Genomic DNA, 19,996 nt, shown 5'->3' with positions numbered 1-19,996 from the left:
AAATACGAAACATCGTAAATTATTTCACATGCGTCACTACGAAAATGAAAGTACTTCACTGATTGGTGTTTGGTCAGTTGGGAGGGTTCACACACCCATATATAATTCGTGAACGCGCCCAAAATCATTGTGGGTGTAGTTTGGAGTGTGGAGGAGAGAGTTGGAGTTGGTCTGGAGAGTGGTTTGTGGAGGAGAGATTTTTGGAGATTGCTGAGTGTGTATTGTGAGTGTAAGTAGTCTTGTGTTTCTGTGAGTCTTGTCCATTTCTAAGTTTGTCTCATTATAGTCTTCTGTTTTTTTGGTTTTGTCCCAAAGTCTATATTTGTGTGTGCTTGTGTGTGTGTGTGAGGGAAGGAGTAGGAGTGTGTTTTGTGTTGTTTGTTTAATTTCTTTGTTGTGTTGTTAGTGTTTAGTGATGTCTGAGAGTGGTTGGAGTGTTGTGGAGATGGGTGAGGTTGAGGAGGTGGCTCATGTGATGATGGGTGAGGAGGAGGAGGAATATGTGGCTGAGGGTGTTGCGGGTGAGCTTGATGATGGTGAGGATGTGGATGTTGCCACCCCTGCAGCCTCTAAGAAGGGGTCAAAAACGCTTTCAAATAAGAAGCCAAAGAAGATGGCGATGTTTAACCATGCTGAGAGCTGTGCCCTTGTGCGGTGTATTCTGAAGTACAGGGACCAGCTATTTTTTCGTCCTGTCTCGGCATCACGCAAGTTGGCAATCTGGAAGCGGGCAGTGGAAGCGGTGAATGCGGAGGGCATTCTTGTCCGGGATCTGGCTAACTGTCGCAAACGATTTTATGACATTCGCCGGCTGGTTAGGGAGAAGATGGCAAAGGAGGCCAAACATCAGCGCAAGTGTAAAGGCAAAGTGCCCTCCCGTGTTAACTGGAAGAGCTATGAGCGGGACGTGGCCAGGCTCATTCCGGACGAAGTCATTAACCCTCCTGGAGTGATGAATACAGATGCCCGACATGTTGGTGAGTTGTATTATGTATTTATTTTACATAGTGCACACAAATGTTTTGCATAATTATGAAGATCTTCCATTTATAACTCACAAATAAGGCACACAATCATTTGATGGTCATTCTAATGTGCACATGCAGTAAATGACAGCTTTTTATGCTTTATGGTGACCATATTGTATGTTAACATTTAGTAGACACAAGCATTATATTGACATTTTAAGGGAGTCACATGTAATGGCACCATGTGTAGTGGATTTGGTGATTGTGCAGCACACACTTGAACCATTAGCGAACAGTAACACATGTTTTGTGTGCATAAACACTGTAAACCCCCCATGTCACTATCATGCCATTGCACCTTCAACTGTTGACATCATGCTTGTCGACATAGGTGTCTGCAACACACATCTTGCGTAATGCTTTCCTAAAAACTGTTTACTTCACCATGTTCAAGTACAAACTTAGCAGGTTATGTGGCCTATGTAGTCATGTTCACAAAGAGAATAAAAATGGTTAGAGATAAAGTAAGCTAAATGTGGGTTTAACATTGTTGTTTGTTATAAACATCTACCAGTTTGTTTCTAATGTGTATGTGAGTCTCCAAATGTTTTATGTAAAAAAGGAATATACCTGGCTTATGAGAAGGGTACAGATGTTGGGGATTACTACTTGTAATGTGAAGCATGTAATGGTATCACCTAATCATATTTCCTGTGTAGGGTGTGGCACTGTGAATCCATTTGGATGAATGCTTCAATGTCATTTTGATTCTAAACTGTTATGGGTGCTTCATACACTATTTTTCAAATGAGTCTTACATTGTCACCCAATGGTGGTTGTATCCCATAGCAACAACAGTGTTTTGTTGAGAAACGACATATACCAATGTTAAGGGGGACTTTTGGTTGATACTATCATGACGCAGATCTAGAAGTGTGTGTTGTAATCATTTCTGTGTGTTTTAATTGTTAATAGAGCATATATTACAATAAATTCATGACTGATTGAATGCGGTAGATGTCTGAAGCATTAACAACACATACATGCAAGGATGATAAAGTGCAAGTAAATTCAAGCCAATCACCTGCTAACTGCCATGTCATAGATTGTGTAAAATGTCAGGCTGGAGCTGATTGGCTGCCTGTTTATCACTCTCCATTTTATCACATGTGAAGCTTACACAATGTGGCCCCCTATCACCCTTGCATGTATCTCTTGTTTAAGCCGTAACCAACCTGACCAATATATCTGAATCACAATATTTGGGACAGGTATTGGTGTGCTTTATAAATGAAGGTGTCATCTTGTCATGATGTTTACTGCATTATATGGTAATTGAGTGCTGCACATTGGAATGCAAGTGTTTTTAAATATGTTTTGTGTTTTTTATGATTACAGCCACATGTGAAGGAGAGGATTTGAGTTCGTCACCTAGACCAAGGTCCCAGCGGCAGCAAAAGCAAATATGCTCTGATGGTGAAAGTGTCCCTGGCCGCAAAGGCCGTCCCTCGGCTACTGTTTTGGATGCCGCTCCTGAGTCTGAGTTGTTACATGTTCAGACAGGTACATGTTTGTGTCCTCATGTGTGTTTACACACACTCTATATTGTTTGTTGGTTGGTAAATAAATTGCATAAATTTTTTCATTTTTCTTCCCCCCTTACAGAATCACATTCTGCGGGAAAAAGTGCTCCTGCCCCCAAAGGGCGTCCGTCATCAACTGCTCCTGCCCCCAAAGGGCGTCCGTCATCAACTGCTCCTGCCCCCAAAGGGCGTCCGTCATCACCTGCTCCTGCCCCCAAAGGGCGTCCGTCATCAACTGCTCCTGCCTCCAAAGGCCGTGTGACCTCATCCGCTCCTGTTGCTTCTGACAGTTTCAGCTTCTTTGATATTGACACAGGTACTTTGCTATTTCCTTATGTGTCTTTGTAGAAACAGTGTGTGTATGTATGTATTTATATAACATGAAATATGTGTTATTAATTATCCATACATCTTAACAGCATCACGTTCTGCTGCTCAAGCTGTCCCTGTGCGGAGAACACGGGCATCAGCAACAATTTCTGTGCCACCACCTGAGACTGATGTTGACATTGATACAGGTAAATCTTTATGAACACATTTGTGCAAGTAATGTTGAATAAGTGCACGTATTCTTACTGAAACTTTGTTTAATCGTTGTTACATTTCAAAATCATTTAGCACCTGCATGTGCCCCTCATTCTCCACCTCCATTGGTTCCCATGCGAATTCGGCCACCAGTGCTGACCCCACCTCGTCCCCTTCCACATCAGGCTCAACCAGAAAAAGGTCAGAATTAATAAAAATTTGTCAGTTCACACATTCCATACAACATTCTGCGCTCCAGGAGGCTCACAATGCTGACAGTCAGCAATTCCGAATCATGTAGAATTATCATCACCTGTGTTGAAGAGTTCAATTATTGAGTTAGCACATTCCACACACATGAACCACAGGTAACACAATTATATTACTTCAAACATCATAGCAACTTGGACCAAAACTCAATATACCCTGCCCTTGAATAGCGTAAGTGCATTGGCCATGCAGACTGTACATATGTTTGCATTGTTGGAATATTGGATGGATGCCAAGGCATCCAGGTATGTCATCTATGACATCACCTGGAGGTGCAAAGGTTGCACGTTGTTGGTAAATAATATAGTACACGCTATGGGTGTGTCACATTGGCAACTTGATCCAAAATAACAGCAGATCGGTATTACTAAAGGACCAATGGAATGGTTAAATATGCAGTTGTGTCCAAATCAATATAACTAATGTTTCTGTCATCTCTTACTATTGTAGGTGCTGACATGCCAAAGGATGGTGACACTGCCACTCTTGGTGACTGGCCCCCTTTCAGCCAGTATCATTCACCCCAGCCACTAATAGAGCACACCCCACTGGCAAATTTCAGCCCCAATCCAAAGGAACTTGGGGCTGCCGATTTCTTCACTAATTGGGCAGCTCACCAAGCACGCTGCGAGGAGGCATTCAAGCAGCAGGCCGAACAGTTGAAAGAGGTGACCAAGGAGATATCCCGAGCAAACCATACCATGTCCCTCATGTACAAGGAGAGCCGTACATTAACAAAGTTAATTGTGGAGAGTCGGGTGGAACGACTCCACTATGAAACCCGGATGATGTCAATCATGGAGGGGTTGTGCCAACATCATGGTGCACTTACCAGATTTGTGGAGGACATTTCGTTGTCTCAAAAGGAGCGCAATATTGTAGCTGCAAGAGCCAACACACCCTCACAAGGCAGCACAGCAACACCACTATCCACACCCATACCATCCCCCCCACGGCGATCTCATCGTCAAAAATCAAGTCACTCCGACAATGGCAGCGTGAAGGAGTCTACAGGCACCAAGCGTGGTCGCCATAATTAATCTTTACCACTGTTTGGCAACCATTGTTATTTACACAGTTCAAACAAAATTAAAACATTTAGCCAAAAGCATGTGTCACGTGTCACAGTAATACATAGTTACCCACTAGCCAGCCCTCTGGCATTAACACCTTGAGTGTTGGGTTTTGGTGAGGCACGACAAACCGACCAGGCCAGGTTTATCCTGCCCCAGCAAAACACCCCCTCCCCTCCGGCTTTAGTACACCAGACCTTCCCTGCTGCTGCTCTCACCGCTCTACTCAGCCGCCTGTCACATTCTGCAGTGACGTTGGTGCCAGCCTGGGGGATGTTTGGGGCTTGGCCAGACTTGGGTTACTGAACTGTCCCAAGACCCCCCAAGCCACCCAAAACATCCCCAAGCCTGGCGCCTACATCACTACAGGTCACATGATTGCCGCCTGCCAGGGGCCAGCTCCGGTGTACGATCAGCGTATACGCCGGAGCAGACAGACCCGGGGGGGGGGGGAGTGAGGAGGGTACCCCAAAGGTACTGCGCCAGTGGTGCTCCAATGGAGACCCCACTGTCTCACACCTACATAGTGGTATGACTGGAAATTGTCAGGGACAGCCCACTGCACCAGCAGTTTAGCTTAGGCAGGACAAATACGACCCATAGCACTTAAGTGGTTAATGTGCCTTGGAAGTCACCAAACAGGACTGAGTGGCAGAGAATATAGTAGTCATGACATGAGCCCGTGTAGGCTGCAAACACACTCATGATATCAAAGTGACATCACAAGTCACATGGCCACTGGAACTTCAACTTCCATGTTAGTTATAATAGTAACAACCAGTATTGGAAGGTCGTGTGTCCAGAATGTTGATGCAGCTATTTGGTACGAGAACATTGGCCATGCATGCAGGGCCATGCAATGGTAGCCGAACATGATGGCACTCTGTCTCCTGGATTGGGAAAAATATTGATAGATCTATATGCGGCACAAGGACTTGATGCAGCTGGGTGAGGTACATGGACAGTGTGGCATGACATATGGCACTGTCTCTGGCAGTTATGTGTTTACAAGTGCGGTACAGCAGAAACTACAACACACACAAAAGTTTGTGCAAGTGTGAAACTGCACATGAGTGTACAGTTGCAGGATCTAGATCCAGTGTAATGACATTATAGAAAGGGAGAGTGTTTAAACAATTAAGGCAGATCATCTATCTAACCACATCATACAGCTATGTGTCTATGCAGAAACACACAATACCAAATCAAGACATAAGCACCTTCGGGGATACCTGCTGTACCTGGTGAACATGCTTAGATTATTGATGGCAGCATCTTATTTGTTTCCAGTGACAGGGCATAGGTGTCTGAAAGGACACATTGCAAGACTGTGATATGGTTAAAAACCTGACATGCTAAAGTGTGTCATGTTTTTAGGTGCAGATTGTAAGTGTAAGGCACACATTAGAGTTTACAATTGTTTGTGCTGTAATTTTAAACTGTACACACATGTGTTCCACTTAATTTTGTGTAATGAACATCAAAATACACCTTAAAATTAAAGTGTATTTTTTTTTACACTATTTGGTACGAATCGTAAGTTTTTACGACTCGTAAATGGCTATTGTACGAATACGACTTTTTCATAAATATAGAAAATACGGCTTAGCAATGAAAAAATCACATGATTTCTATCGATGGTGTAGACATTCGTAGAGAGTCGGATTTTGGTGGTAAAATACGAAAAACACAACTAAAACAGAATATTACGACTATACGCCAAACACGAAAACACGAATTTGATCATTAGTGAATCATGAAAATACGAATACGACACAAAAATACACATTTCTCGTGAAAAATACGACTTTTTTGTACAACATCATCTTAGTAAATTTCCCCCAAAGTGTCTGGTTTATATTACTGGCCAATTAGCTCCTACCTGTCATTTTTCAAATCAAGCCTGTAACTTCACAGTTAGGAGCATATTGGCCGGTGATAAAAACCAGACACTTTATCTACTTCCCCGAGCTTAATAAATCTGCCCCTCAGTCACCAGACTGACCTTATAAAGAATCCCTAAGTTCACATAGGGGGTATCTTTAGCAGGTGGGCCGTACTTCTATTTCTATCAGTTCTCCCTTCCAAATGGATACTGACCTCCAATCAGGGCCCTATATACACATAGGGGTCTATTGGAGGTGAAGAAGTGCATTTGCTGTGGTAGACTCAGGAGAACTACCTAGGCAGCATCCCTAGGGGCGCAATACGACTTCTATCCACACTTTTTGTATAAATAAAATAATGACAAAGGTGCATAATACCGTATAGGGCATTATCATCAAGGCTATGTGAAGGTGTCAGATTTAAGTTCCAATGAAGGTTGCGTATCTCCAGAAGAATAATCACATATGTCTTGGTTGTTATTCTGATTCAGGTCCAAGTCTCTAAAATGTTTCCATTTCAACAGCACTCAATGTAATTTCTGTTTTGTATTGATATGTAGACAACATTAATGGCATAATTGACTACATTTGTGGATTTCCAGGAGTGCCAGGAGGAATCATCTGAAGACCTTCTAATTACAGTAGCCCCTCACAGAGAATGTATGCTTGACACCTAGAAATGGATTTCACCACTGTGATAGACAGCATTTTGACATGCCATTTAGCAGTGCTGTAAGCAAACCATGAACCAATTCATTGCCTTCTCCATGGTTTCCTTTGATGGCCACAGATGGGAGCACAGCTATGCCCCTACTTCAGTGCTTACAAAAGGTGCATGCTGCTGTAAAGCATGGTCACAACACGCTGGATTTCATAGTTACACCTTTGCACTCTCATACACCAACATAGGGCCAGATTCAGTAAATCCAAATTATTATTTTTTTCTGGAACAAACCATGGCCCTTATTCAGATCTGATCGCAGTACAAATTTGTTCTCAAAATGGGCAAAACCATGTGCACTGCACGGGGGGCAGATGTAACATGTATAGAAAGAATTCGATTTGGGGGAGTTATTTTGTTTCTGTGCAGGGTAAATACTGACTGCATTATTTTTACACTGCAACTTAGAGCTTAGTTTAAACACACCCGCCCAAATTAAACTCTCTCTGCACATGTTACATCTGCCCCACCTGCAGTGCACATGGTTTTGCCCATTTTAAGAACAAATTCGTACTGTTATCAGATCTGAATAAGGGCCCATATTCCTATGCAAGGGGAGCATGTACATTGTTTCTGTGCAGGGTAAATACTGACTGCTTTTGTATGCAGTCCACAGACGAGGCAGCTTTTTACACTACAATTTATGTTTTAGTTTTAAACACACCCCACCCAAATGTAAATGTGCCTGCACGTTACATCTCTCAGACCTGCAGTGTATCATAGTTTTGTCCATTTGCATGCTTTTTTTCAGGCCCAGGCCCAGAGTTCCATGCCTGGGTAACAACAGCCCCTCTTGTCCCCCTTGTAAAAATATAAAAATAGGTTTAGCTAAGTTTAAGCCATGAACCAATAACTAAATGGGTTGAATCTGATGTGACACTAAAGTAGTTATTGCAGAGCCAGTGTAGCAGACCACCTTTTACCCCATTATTTGCTCTAATTTTGCTTCAGTTTAACAAATAGTGCTTTTGACAGCTAACAATGCAATCTAAGACAGATTCATTTATTTTCTGCACTTTTCCAGGACATACTTCAAAGTGATATGAAAATATTCTAAAAGTGAAATATATTTTCTCTTGAAGATAAATGTCAACTCATAAGCAGGCACAGCTTTATCTGATGAATCTGTCCAGAATCCTACATGACATGAGTACATATTGAAGTTAGCTCTGGAAGTAATGTCTCCTGGGTGTTTTATCGCTGTTTTATTTCCTAGTGCACGGCTCATTATCCTGTTAGAAATTTGCTTCAAGCATGTATACAGCAGAAATTTATGATCTTTACAATAATTGTGAAATAATATTTCCTTTTGACAAATCATTAATGATAATATCAATGTTATGGGGGTTTAGTTTACTTGTTACTGTATTCTAAAACTGTTGTCAAGCAAATGTGGAATGGAAATTTAGAGACTCTGGATGTCACTTGCAAAATGTACCCACAGCGCACCACAAAAAGTCATGATTTTGCATGCGCACATCTCTTTTCTCTCTTCGCGCACTCTAAGGTTCATAAAGAGGGATAGGCATAGTTTTTGGGCACTTCGTTTAGTCTTATTCTGCCTCAACCTCACCATATAGGGACCATTACCTTGAGTCCCAAAAATAATTGATCAAGTAAAAAAGGGTAATGGATGGGGAAGATGGCGTTAAACCAATGTAATCATAGATTATACAAATACTTATCTGTCAATTCAATCAGAGAATTCACGGATAAGTATTTGGATAATATATGATTACACTGGTTTAGCCCCACCCATTACTCCTTTTTACTTGATCACTTTAAGGTTCATTCTAGAGATCAACAAACTTGAGTAGGCTGTATTGCAGTAATCTTCGAGTTCCATTTTTGTTTAGAATTCTACACTTTATTTTCAAATTCAGATTTTGAAAAGTTTTTGGTCTATACAGTAAATAAAACTTTTATGACAAAATGTCAATGAATTCTGTTACTAAAAACTTTTTTTTTCAATTATATTCTATATATTGGATACCAGAACTAAAAGGTTGTTCTTATACTTTTTGTTTTATTTTGGAAAAATAGCTAGGGAACAGCGACTGCGTTTTGTCACTTGTAATGTAAATGGAACTAGTTTCTTCCTGTCTTTGGGGTTTATTTAATTAAATGGGAGTTCTACTCAAGATGGGATCTTGCTATGGACAAACATTAAGATTCTATTATCTTGCAGAAGGTGTTAAATAAATAAGTAGATTCTGATTGGTTGTCCCTAGCAACATCCTATTTTCAATAGAACTCTCATCTTAGTAAATAAACCCCTTAGTGCATCAGCTAGGTAACAGAGCTCCGTACTCAGATTATTGCCACCACCCATATCAATGAATGATGTGGGCAGCAATAAATTATTTTTGCTTGCGACCACCTCCTCTTCCTCAGGTCCTGGTGGCTTCCTGAACATTGCTACATAAACTTTGAAATTGCACCACTGTTGAAAAAAAATAGCAAGGGCATTGCAGAAGACAATAAGGCAAGAGGGGGCTGTAGAGACTCAGGTGGAGGCACTGGACAGAAACAAGGTGCCTGAGCTGGGTAGATGCTCTAAAGATACAATGAAGCTGGAGAGATGTAAGGGTGAGCTGGTCACACAGTGATCTGGGGAGACATTGTGTGCTGGGCTAAAGTGATGCAGGAAGGGGGTGAGCTGGAAATATGCAGGGTGCTGGGTGCAGACGGGATAGCTGGAGAGGTACTGGGAGCAGAATTGGATGTGTGATCTGTGGCTGAATAACATAACTTCTAACATTTTAGGACCTTAAAATGTTAATTCAGCAATTTGTGTCCTTTGAGGCTAGTGAGTCGCCATCAGGATTCTACAAGCTCTTGCCAGCATAAGAGCCCACCATCTTTGCAATCTTCTATTATATTTATCACTGGAGGGTACACACCAACAACCCTGCATCCAGTTTAATCAGTGGAGCAATCCCCCCAATCGGTAATATAAAATCCTACTATGGATATTTTATGACACTTTGACTTTTAAAACCTGCTACATACCACTTCATGTCACCTTTGTGACAATTCCCCAATCCTTTATTTTCATTTTTATGTGTTTTTTTGTACATTTTCTAAGTTATTTTTATTGTGTTTCGTATTTGCTATTATTAGAGTTAAAAATAAATATAATTTTTTACAGATTACCGCCTCAAATAAATTATGCAGCCAGCGCTGGCATATTGTGTGTTTTTTATTCCTTGAACCCCTTGCCAGCCGCTGTTAATAGCGCACCCCACATCCTTGTTTTTCTTGTATCGCATTTAGGTAAGTGGCTGTGGATTTTCTCTATGCTGTTTGGCTGTGGGAAGTACTGAGGATGTCCCAATATTTATTGTATTGATCAGTCTGAGAACTCACTCCAGTCTTTCCTACAAAGCCCAGAACATTTTACAAGCACTTCAGATTATATAAAAAACAATCTTTGCTCATGTTGAAAATAGACTGCCCTACCAGATGGAATAGTACTTTCAATATTCTTAAGCCACAGACAATTCTGTCTTGACGAATCCCTCTTATAGGGCAAGATTCTCTATCACAGAAATGTGGTAAAAACCCCGTTATCGGGGTTTTTACCGCATTTCTGTATTCTTTAACCTCCCTCTGCAGTGTCACCGCTGCGGAGGGAATCGCCAGCAAAAGCTGGCGGTTCCCTGCAGAAGCCTATGGGCTTCTTACCGCAGCGGTGTGTGAGGGATCCGTCACGGATCCCTCCCAGCATGCCCTGCGGCCGGCGCGTCAGTCTGCGCATGCGCAGACGGACTCCCTGGTCATAGACCCGGAAGTCCAGCAACGCCGCCGCATCGCAAGGGACAGCTCTTACCGCAAGAGCTGTCCCTTGCGTTAATGACCGCATATTTTAGAGAATATGCGGTCATTAGAAATGCGATGCCGGGCGAAGAGGGCTGCGGATTTTAGAGAATCCCGCCCAATATCTTATATATAAAGCTTTATTATTACACAGCACAATAAAGGCCTTAAGAATAATAATAATAATAATAATAATAATAATAATAATAACAATGGTGGTTAAGCAAGCTGTATTCAATAGCAATGTAATCATGGAAATGGATGACAATATGCTGGAGCACTTGTGAAATAATACCTACTGTATATGATGTAGAAACAAGTCAATGACCTTCTTACTACTCTATTAGATCTATAGTTCACACCTACTTATGTCTATTACCCAAATTATTGTTACAGGAAAAATGTAGTATGAAATAACAGGTATGCACCATTAAATGATTCCAACAAACTTTATTGGTGGTGATTGTTGTCGTGTTGGCAATGCCAGTAACAACAGTACGGTGCTTGAGGCCATACAAGTAAAGCACTTCCCTTTTGGAATTTACAATTAGCAAATATCTGCTAATCTTCCTCCAGAAGCATCTAGTTTCCAGATTTTTAATACAGCAAGGGTGGTGATAGATACAGTATGTAGATTAGCAGCAACAGTTCCCTATGCCATAAATATAACAATACATGTAAGGCTAAATGTGACCAACACTAGGCAAAATCACTAATCAGATGTGAACTGTCCGGCTGCCAGGGAGCAATCACATACTGTAGCGTGATTAGTCCCTATTATAACAAATTGCAACAGTCACACAGCTTCTCCTTCATCAAAGTCAGCCAGCTTTGGATTCCACATTAATATTAAGCTTTTATGCCTGGGACTTTGTTTGGACAGACAGCTTTGATTTGTTGAAAACATTTTTCACCATTTTAATGCGCTACCTAAAGAATGACATTGGCCCTTATTCTGATTCGGTCGGTACGGCCCGCGTGCGGCCGTACCGCCGATGTTTGGACTCTGCACATGCGCAGAGGTCAATCTGCGCATGTGCAGCCCCCTTCGCCGCAGACGTATTTCGTCCGCCGCAAAGGGGGCGTATAGGGGCGTGAGAGGCTTCATGCCCTCATTTCCCTATGTGTACGCCCCGCGTTTCATGGGCGTTCCCATGCAAACGCGGGGCGTATGCATGGTAATGAGGGCATGACGCCCTCATTACCATGACATGGGGGCGGAAAGCTGACGTCGCCGGATGTCAGCTTTCAGCCCCCATACAAGCTACCACACGGACGATTGTCCGTGTGGTCTTAGCTTGCGGGAGCTGCCGCGGCGTGCGGGCCTGCCTTCGATGGTCGACGACCATCGAATGCAGGGGGCAGCTCCCACCATGGTGGAGGCGTAGCCTCCACCATTTTAATGCGGATCGCCAGCCGTCCGTGTACGGACGGCCGTGGCGATCCGTCTGGTGGGCGGCCCTTGGTTTGTGCGGTCGGAGCCCCGTGTGCGGCTCTGACCGCACCAACCAGAATAAGGGCCATTGTATTAACTATTTTCTTACTATAGCATGTTCAAAAAAGGTAATCATTTTTCATAATTACTGTAATTACAGTCTGGAGGGAATGATAATGGTAACTGAGCAGGTAATTTTGCATTTTTTAATTCTTTGTGAATTAAATATATACTGCTTTATTCAACATATGTTTAAGTTACAATCAATGGTATGCTAAATATCTACATTAAAGCTCTCACATTCCCTAAGTTACCAATTTTGTAGGGCCTTAAAAACTTTGTAATGACACATGTATTTTCCTTAAACTGTGATTTAATATGAGCAATATAATAATTGCATCTCATCAAAATGATGGTTTAAAGTGCCAAATTGCAATATTAATACGAGCAGCAGTTCTGGATTACAAAACCAATTATACCCCATTCATACAGAGTCTCTGCCTGGTTATTGCTGGGGAACCAAGGTCCTCGCTTTGTGTGAAAGGGTCAACCCAGGTCACAGGATCTTCGATCTTGGGGTCGAACAAGGAACAATCCAGTACAAAGTAGTATTAAAAGGTACAAAACGGGTTATATAATCTGGGTTACCTTTCACAGCTGTGAATTGGCTGTGTTTCTCTGATATGACATGGCAGACATGGGCAATATGGATGCAGTGTATAGGCAGCAACCTGAGAATAAAATGGTTCCAGCCTGCATTAAGAGCAGGGCTTGAAACCAGGTTCACTGTACCCAGATCAGACCAAGGGTTTAGGAATGAAAGGGGTTCAATGGGGCATTATAAACTTCTGAACTATCATTAGTTCCCTTCCTTTCTTCTCTGTAATTTATCAGTCACAACTAGATCACGGAATGACGGAATGAAAATTAGAATTCAGAATCTTATAAATGCCTTCATGAGATTACCATCATGTCCATGAGTTTGTCTCTAGACAATGTGCTAGGTTCTTCACAGGGAAAAGGGTTTTTTTACACTAGGGCATGGGTTCCCAAACTTTGTGGAATCACAGCACCCCAGAGTATCAAAATTTTTCATGGCACCCCTAGACCAAAAGTTTGTCATTAAGAAAGTCAGAAAAAAATATTAAGTTAGAAAAATAATAAAATTGTGTTTATAGCCAGGGGCGGATTGGGACTTGAATCCAGCCCGTGAAGAGTCGTGCCAAGGGGGGGGGGGGGGCAGTGCTGGCGGCAGTGTATGTTATAAGTAATAGGGGGGCTGGCGGCCCAGCCAGCCCAGGGAGAAGTGCGGCGTCCCGGTTTTCATGAGTTTTGGACCGGCCCACCAGGAAATGGCCCGGTTTCCCGGTGGGCCAATCCGCCCCTGTTTATAGCTCATCCTTAGGGTCAGTTATGTGCAATTATCAGGATTTGCCCACACTTTGGCTATTACTTTGGCCATAAACAACTTAAATTTGATCATGGACCACCAATCCAGGGCACCCCTGCAAGTCCCCCAAGGCACCCTAGGGTGCCACGGCACACAGTTTGGGAACCACTGTACTAGGGGGTACATTTACAGAGATGGGAGTTCTGTTGAAGACCAATCATATTCTTCTTTATTTTTTAGCATCATCTAGACAGTAATAGATAGAATCTGATCGGTTGCTATGGGCAACATCCAATCTTCAATAGAACTCCCATCTTAGTAAATTAACCCTATGAGAGAAATTTACTAAAACCGGCTTTAAAATGACTGTGCATAATATTGTGATTAAGCCGTAATTTTGCGGATTGCGAATTTAACAATTTGGATGAACATTGCATGTCAAATGTGCCTTTTCACTCTACACCATGGCAAATCTGTATAGGAACAAACATCAAAATAACCTTGGTACCATTCAAATCCCAAGTTTACTATGAAACACTTGCAAATTCACACCTGAATGCACTCAATCAATGCATGGGTTTTAGCAAGCATATTGACATGTTAAAACCATGCTTTACCCCAAATCATTTGTATTCCCAAAAAAATAGCTCCAACCTGAATGCATTTCACCAAACAACATGTTGTTAACTTGTATTATTTTGTCAAAATATAATGGGGGTACTAATGTTTTAGTAAAGCAGTGTTTCTAAGACAAGGTTGCCTACCTGACCCTCTTCTTCAGGGAGAAAATGCTCCATTCCTGGAATTCCCTGGTAATGTATGATTGCCATCACCTGTGGTGAAACCCCTTTCTTATCAATTACCTAGCTCCCCACAGGTGATGTCAATCATACATTACCAGGGAAGCCCCGGAACAGAGCATCTTCTCTCTGAAGGAGAGGGTCATGTAGGCATCCATGTTCTCACACAGTGGTTCCCAACCCTGGTCCTCAAGTACCCCCAACAGTGCACGTTTTGCAGGTCTCCACACAGAATCAGTGAAATAATTAGCTCCACCTGTGGATATTTTAAAATTTGCCTGAATAATGACTGCACCTGCTGGGTGACCTGGAAAACATGCACTGTTGGTGGTACTTGAGGACCAGGATTGGGAACCACTGTTCTAACATATCTAGATTGAAATAGGCCATAATCAAAAATGGCAATACATGTGTTTTATAACAAATACAAAAGAATTTGGTTTTAACAGATTAAAAAAATAAATACAGGTTGAGTATCCCGTATCCGAGTATCCGTTATCCGAATTATTCCGAAAACCATACATTCCAGAAAGTGAAAAAAAATATTTTTTTTTGCTAAAAACTCACTGGGGACATTTGTAACAGCACTACTGGTGACATGATATGTAACTGGCACTATATATGTGCAAGTCAATGATTGCTTGGCATTCAAATTCAATATCTGAGATAGTACACAAATTTTGTTTCATGTTTTGAAACCTTGTTTTTTGAACAAATAAAATATATTTGTGTGTATTTTATGTGGTAATAAAATATATTTGTGTGTATTTTATGTGTTTATACAGCATACATGCAAGATACTTCAAAATACATAATTGAAATATTAAAATATTCCGAAATACGGAATAATCCGTTATCCAAAATTCTCCTGGTCCCGAGCATTTTGGATACGGGATACTCAACCTGTACCTTTTTTCTGCCATACACATATTTAAACACGTAGTAAAATTGTTACATGCAACAAAAATACATAAGACAGGATGTTTTTCAAAACAAGAACAGTATGAATGATATGCTTCTTTTTCAGCTTAAACAGGAAAAAAAAACTTTGAACCATACAATGTTACTGTGAGCGTTAATTCAGAACATCAGAAACCAGTTTGAGAGTGTAATATGCAGATAGTGGGTTGGTTTTTAAAATAATCAAAAGTCAGATACTTGTGGACTTAACAATAGCAAACACGTAGCTTTTTTGGCAAGAGCAGCTTGGCTCTTACCTCTGTGGAGAAGGGTGGCTGCTGTGATGCCGCCCCACCTCCGCTGCTGGTCGCCGCTACCAATGCCCACTGGTTCGCACCATTGCCAGTCCCTGCTCTCGTCACAGAGCAGTACAACAAACTAACTCACCTTAACATTCAAATAATCAATTAAATAAATAATGGGGTTTTAGTTCATGAATTGATCAATGCATTTAAGCTTGCAGCCCATCGCCAACTCACTTTGTTGTAGTGAGTGCTGGGCCCACTGTATTTGTATTTACTAGAGTGTGTGGTCACAGGCCACTGCACCCCGACCTGGGAAGTGTGGGTGCTGTTTGCACCCCATTCGTAGGAATGGCAAGTGTGTTGGTACTTCTGTATCTATATATTTGGGTTGATTTTTAATTAACCTCTGTTACTGTGATCATAGCTTTCTCATGCACCCTAGATAAGCTCATTTACCTGAAACCTGTGACAGCTGCCCCTTTAATACTAATTCAGGTGCTGTGTTTGGGATTGTCTCACCTTTAAAAGCCATAATGTACTTGGCAGGTGAGCTTTAACCCTAGAAAATGCAAATGTTCATTTTAGCTATGATGTGTAAGCAGTTGCCAGGTTCCTAAGAAAACCAGTTGTTAGTTTAGGACATGTAGTGAAATTGGGTCCCTTGGCGATGGGCTGCAAGCTTAAATGCATTGATCAATTCATGAACTAAAATATATATATATTCAATATCTCTCACACGCATTATACTTAAGAACACAAACCCTCAGATATGAGTTCTCATGTGTACCAGTGGTATGTTTATAGTGCCCACATCTGTTTTTTTCCTTTTTTCACCATCAATTAAACCACAAGTTTTTGGTGCATTTTAGGCTTTTCCATCATCTTACATTTCTTTGTATATACACAGTTGATTCCTTTGTCCTATGCTATCATTAAATAAGGGTTAACTGTACATATATAATATAATGTTAACATTAGTCCAGAATGATATTTCTTAGGCCTGAGTAGCACATGCACTATAAGTGAAAGATCCATTACTGACCCTTAAAAATCATATATATATATATCTGTTTTATTTCAGCTCGCTGGGTTTATCTATGCGTGTTATGTCTTGAAATGTATTTCGGAAGAAGAAGACAGTTGTAAGTATTCATACTTTTGACACATTATTACCCAAACCATGAACTTCATACTGAGAAGCTTAAAAAAAAATCTTTTTAATGCAGAAAATCTATGTAAGGATACTGAACCAAAAAGAATGAATGCCACTGCCAAGTTGATAAATGATATGCTCGATATGTAGTATATTCATGGGGTACAATAGTTTTAGAAAGTAATTGCAATTGTCAAATTTCACCAGCCTGAAATTGGGTTTCTGATTCTATTAAGCAAAGAAACAAAATATATACTCTAATTTATGAGGTTTTTATGGGGCAGATGCACTAAGCTTTGAAGAGTGATAAACTACCAACCAATCAGCTTCTATCTGTCATTTTTTAAACACAGTCTGTAGTTTGACAATCAGGAGCTTTTGAGCTGGAACGTTATCTCTCTACTTTATCACTCTCTTGGGCTTATTACAGCTCCACCTGTGTGATTTAGGGCCTGATTGTGGTTCACTGGCAAAAGCAAATTATCTCTCTAATTGACAAAACCATGTGCACTGCAGGTGGGGCAGATGTAACCCCAATCAGGCTCATAGAATATAATAATAATAATAATAATAATAATAATAATAATAATAATAATAATAATAATGATATTTATATAGCACTTTTCTCCCAATAGGACTCAAAGTGCTTCACACATTGTCTTTACAGCTCGAAATACAAAACAAGCTTAACAGTGGATGTCAGTGAAATGCTTGAGTAAATAAGTATGTCTTTAGTCTATTTTTAAAGGATTCTACAGTTGGGGCTTCTCGCACTGTGCGAGGAAGAGAGTTCCACAGAGTTGGAGCAGCAAAGTTGAAAGCTCGACCCCCAGATGAATTCAGGGAGATTCTGGGTACTGTTAGTAGTCCTTCTTCAGTGGATCGTAGTAATCGAGTAGGACAGTAAGGGATCAGCAGCTGTTGCAGGTACCTTGGGCCCTGGTCATGTAGGGCCTTGAAAGTGAGTAAGCCAATCTTGAAAACGATTCGCCATTTTACAGGTAGCCAGTGAAGGGCGTAGAGAATGGGAGTTATGTGGCAGGAGCGGGGCTGGTTAGTTAATAGTCTGGCGGCTGCATTTTGTACCAGCTGCAAGCGGTGCAATTCTTTTGCTGGAAGACCCAGGTAGAGAGCATTGCAGTAGTCTAGTCGTGATGATATAAATGCATGTATGACTTTAGGAAGGTCTTCTGAGGGAATTAAATGCTTGATTCTGGCTATGTTTCTCAGATAAAAGAATGAGGATTTGATTGTGGCTGACACCTGATGTTTAAGTGTCAGGCCATTATCCAGGACAACACCAAGATTCCGCACATGATCAGAGTTTTTTAGTGCTGTGCCCCCCAGCTTAAGACCTGTCAGTTGGCTATGCTGCCGTCTTGTCCTGTGATTTATCATCAGGACTTCTGTTTTATCTGGGTTCAGTCTCAGCCAACTGGCACTCATCCACTCCTGGAGCTCAGCTAGGCAGCCATTTAAGGTTGTTATTGTGTTATCGGTGCCTGGAGCAAAGGACAGGTACAGTTGGGTATCATCTGCATAGCAGTGGTAGACCAGGCCGTGACGTCTGATTATGTCACCAAGTGGAAGCATGTATACTGCAAAAAGCATGGGAGATAGTATGGAGCCCTGTGGGACACCACAAGACAACGGCACTGGTGGTGAATTTAATGATTACAGTGTAAAGTGCCATGACCCTCATATAGTGGAAACTAAAGTAAATACAAAGGTTAATGGAGAAACAGTGGCTGATACAAATTTGTATGAGAATTTTCCACTTCCTATTCATACATCAATAGGAAATGTATTCAGATAAAGCAATGATAACATTTTCCCTGCCTCCTTTATCATTGAAATACAATTAATTGTAAATAAACATGCATTGCACATTATACACACGTTCTAAATTGTGCGCTCTGTCTTGCTTTTCTCATTCATACATATGAGCGGGTATGGGCTTCTGCTGCTTGGTGAATGTCTGCTGAACCCTTCTGACATTACAGGCTAAGGTAGACGTACCAAGCCCAAGTTCTAGATATGGTATCACAGCAATGTGTCATGCCGCTGCTGTGCGTGCGTTATGAGAGCAGTGCAGCATTACTTGGGGATAGCAAGACCTTTGTGGGCCCCATAGCAATATTTTGAAAGGGCCATCCCAGTGCTCCACCAGAGCGATGGGATGGGGTTTGGGGTGAGGGGCGTCAGAACAGCAGGAAGGGTGTCACACCCATATATATTATATAAACACACACACATTGGAAGCTCTAATTAAACAAATCCTAACTTTATACATTTACACAAACATGCGGATCCCCTAAAACCTCTCTCTAGTAAACTGGAGATGAGCACACAGGGAACAGAACAGTTGTTCAAGGCAATTTGGAATGCTGGGAGCCTTGCTTATATCCCCCTCGCTCAGATGTGATTGGCTGCTAGCCGCAGCATCAATAAAAACCAGGTAGTACCAGTGGCGTAACAACAAATAATGCACCCGGTACTTGTGTATTTTGGCGGCGCCCATCGCATCGCATACCATAACGCATACGATGGTATGCGATGCGACGCGATATCGTACGATAGTGCACGATGGCATACAATTTTGAAATTGTATGCCATTGTACATGGCATACAATGCCATACGATGCGATGCGATGCGATTAAACATTGTACCAAATGGGTGCTTACAATGTTAAATGCACCCCCACGCCACCCCCCCACTATAAACGTGAACCCGAAGCGTGGCGAGCGCAGCGAGCCCGCGAGGGGCGGCGGTACGCGTCCTACGACCTTTTCATACCCCCACTATCCACGTCGGCGTGGAGTTGAGAATAGAATAGTGTGGCGAGCGCAGCGAGCCACCGAGCCCGAAGCGTGGCGAGCGCAGCGAGCCCCGCGAGGGGACGCGGATACCAGTGAAGCCCGCGAAGGGACGCGTTTACCTGTGAAGGTATCCGCGTCCCCTCGCGGGGCTCGCTGCGCTCGCCACGCTTCGGGCTCGGTGGCTCGCTGCGCTCGCCACACTATTCTATTCTCAACTCCACGCCGACGTGGATAGTGGGGGTATGAAAAGGTCGTAGGATGCGTACCGCCGCCCCTCGCGGGCTCGCTGCGCTCGCCACGCTTCGGGTTCACGTTTATAGTGGGGGGGTGGCGTGGGGGTGCATTTAA

At 42.1% G+C, this 19,996-nt stretch overlaps 1 protein-coding gene across 1 annotated transcript in view; it reads left to right on the top strand.

The window, feature by feature from the left end:
* The window catches only part of NKAIN2 (sodium/potassium transporting ATPase interacting 2), a 794,408-nt gene that overhangs the window by 708,952 nt on the left and 65,460 nt on the right, over positions 1 to 19,996 (top strand). Inside the window, exon 5 of the mRNA XM_083176781.1 lies at positions 16,757 to 16,817. Coding sequence (XP_083032907.1) covers positions 16,757 to 16,817 — 61 coding nt within the window. The remainder of the gene's footprint in view (positions 1 to 16,756; positions 16,818 to 19,996) is intronic.

The sequence above is a fragment of the Crinia signifera genome, chromosome 3 (assembly GCF_055691185.1).
Source record: "Crinia signifera chromosome 3, ASM5569118v1, whole genome shotgun sequence".
Lineage (NCBI taxonomy): Eukaryota > Metazoa > Chordata > Amphibia > Anura > Myobatrachidae > Crinia > Crinia signifera.
The sequence above is the reverse complement of the archived record's forward strand: the minus strand, read 5'-3'. Positions and strand labels throughout refer to the sequence as shown.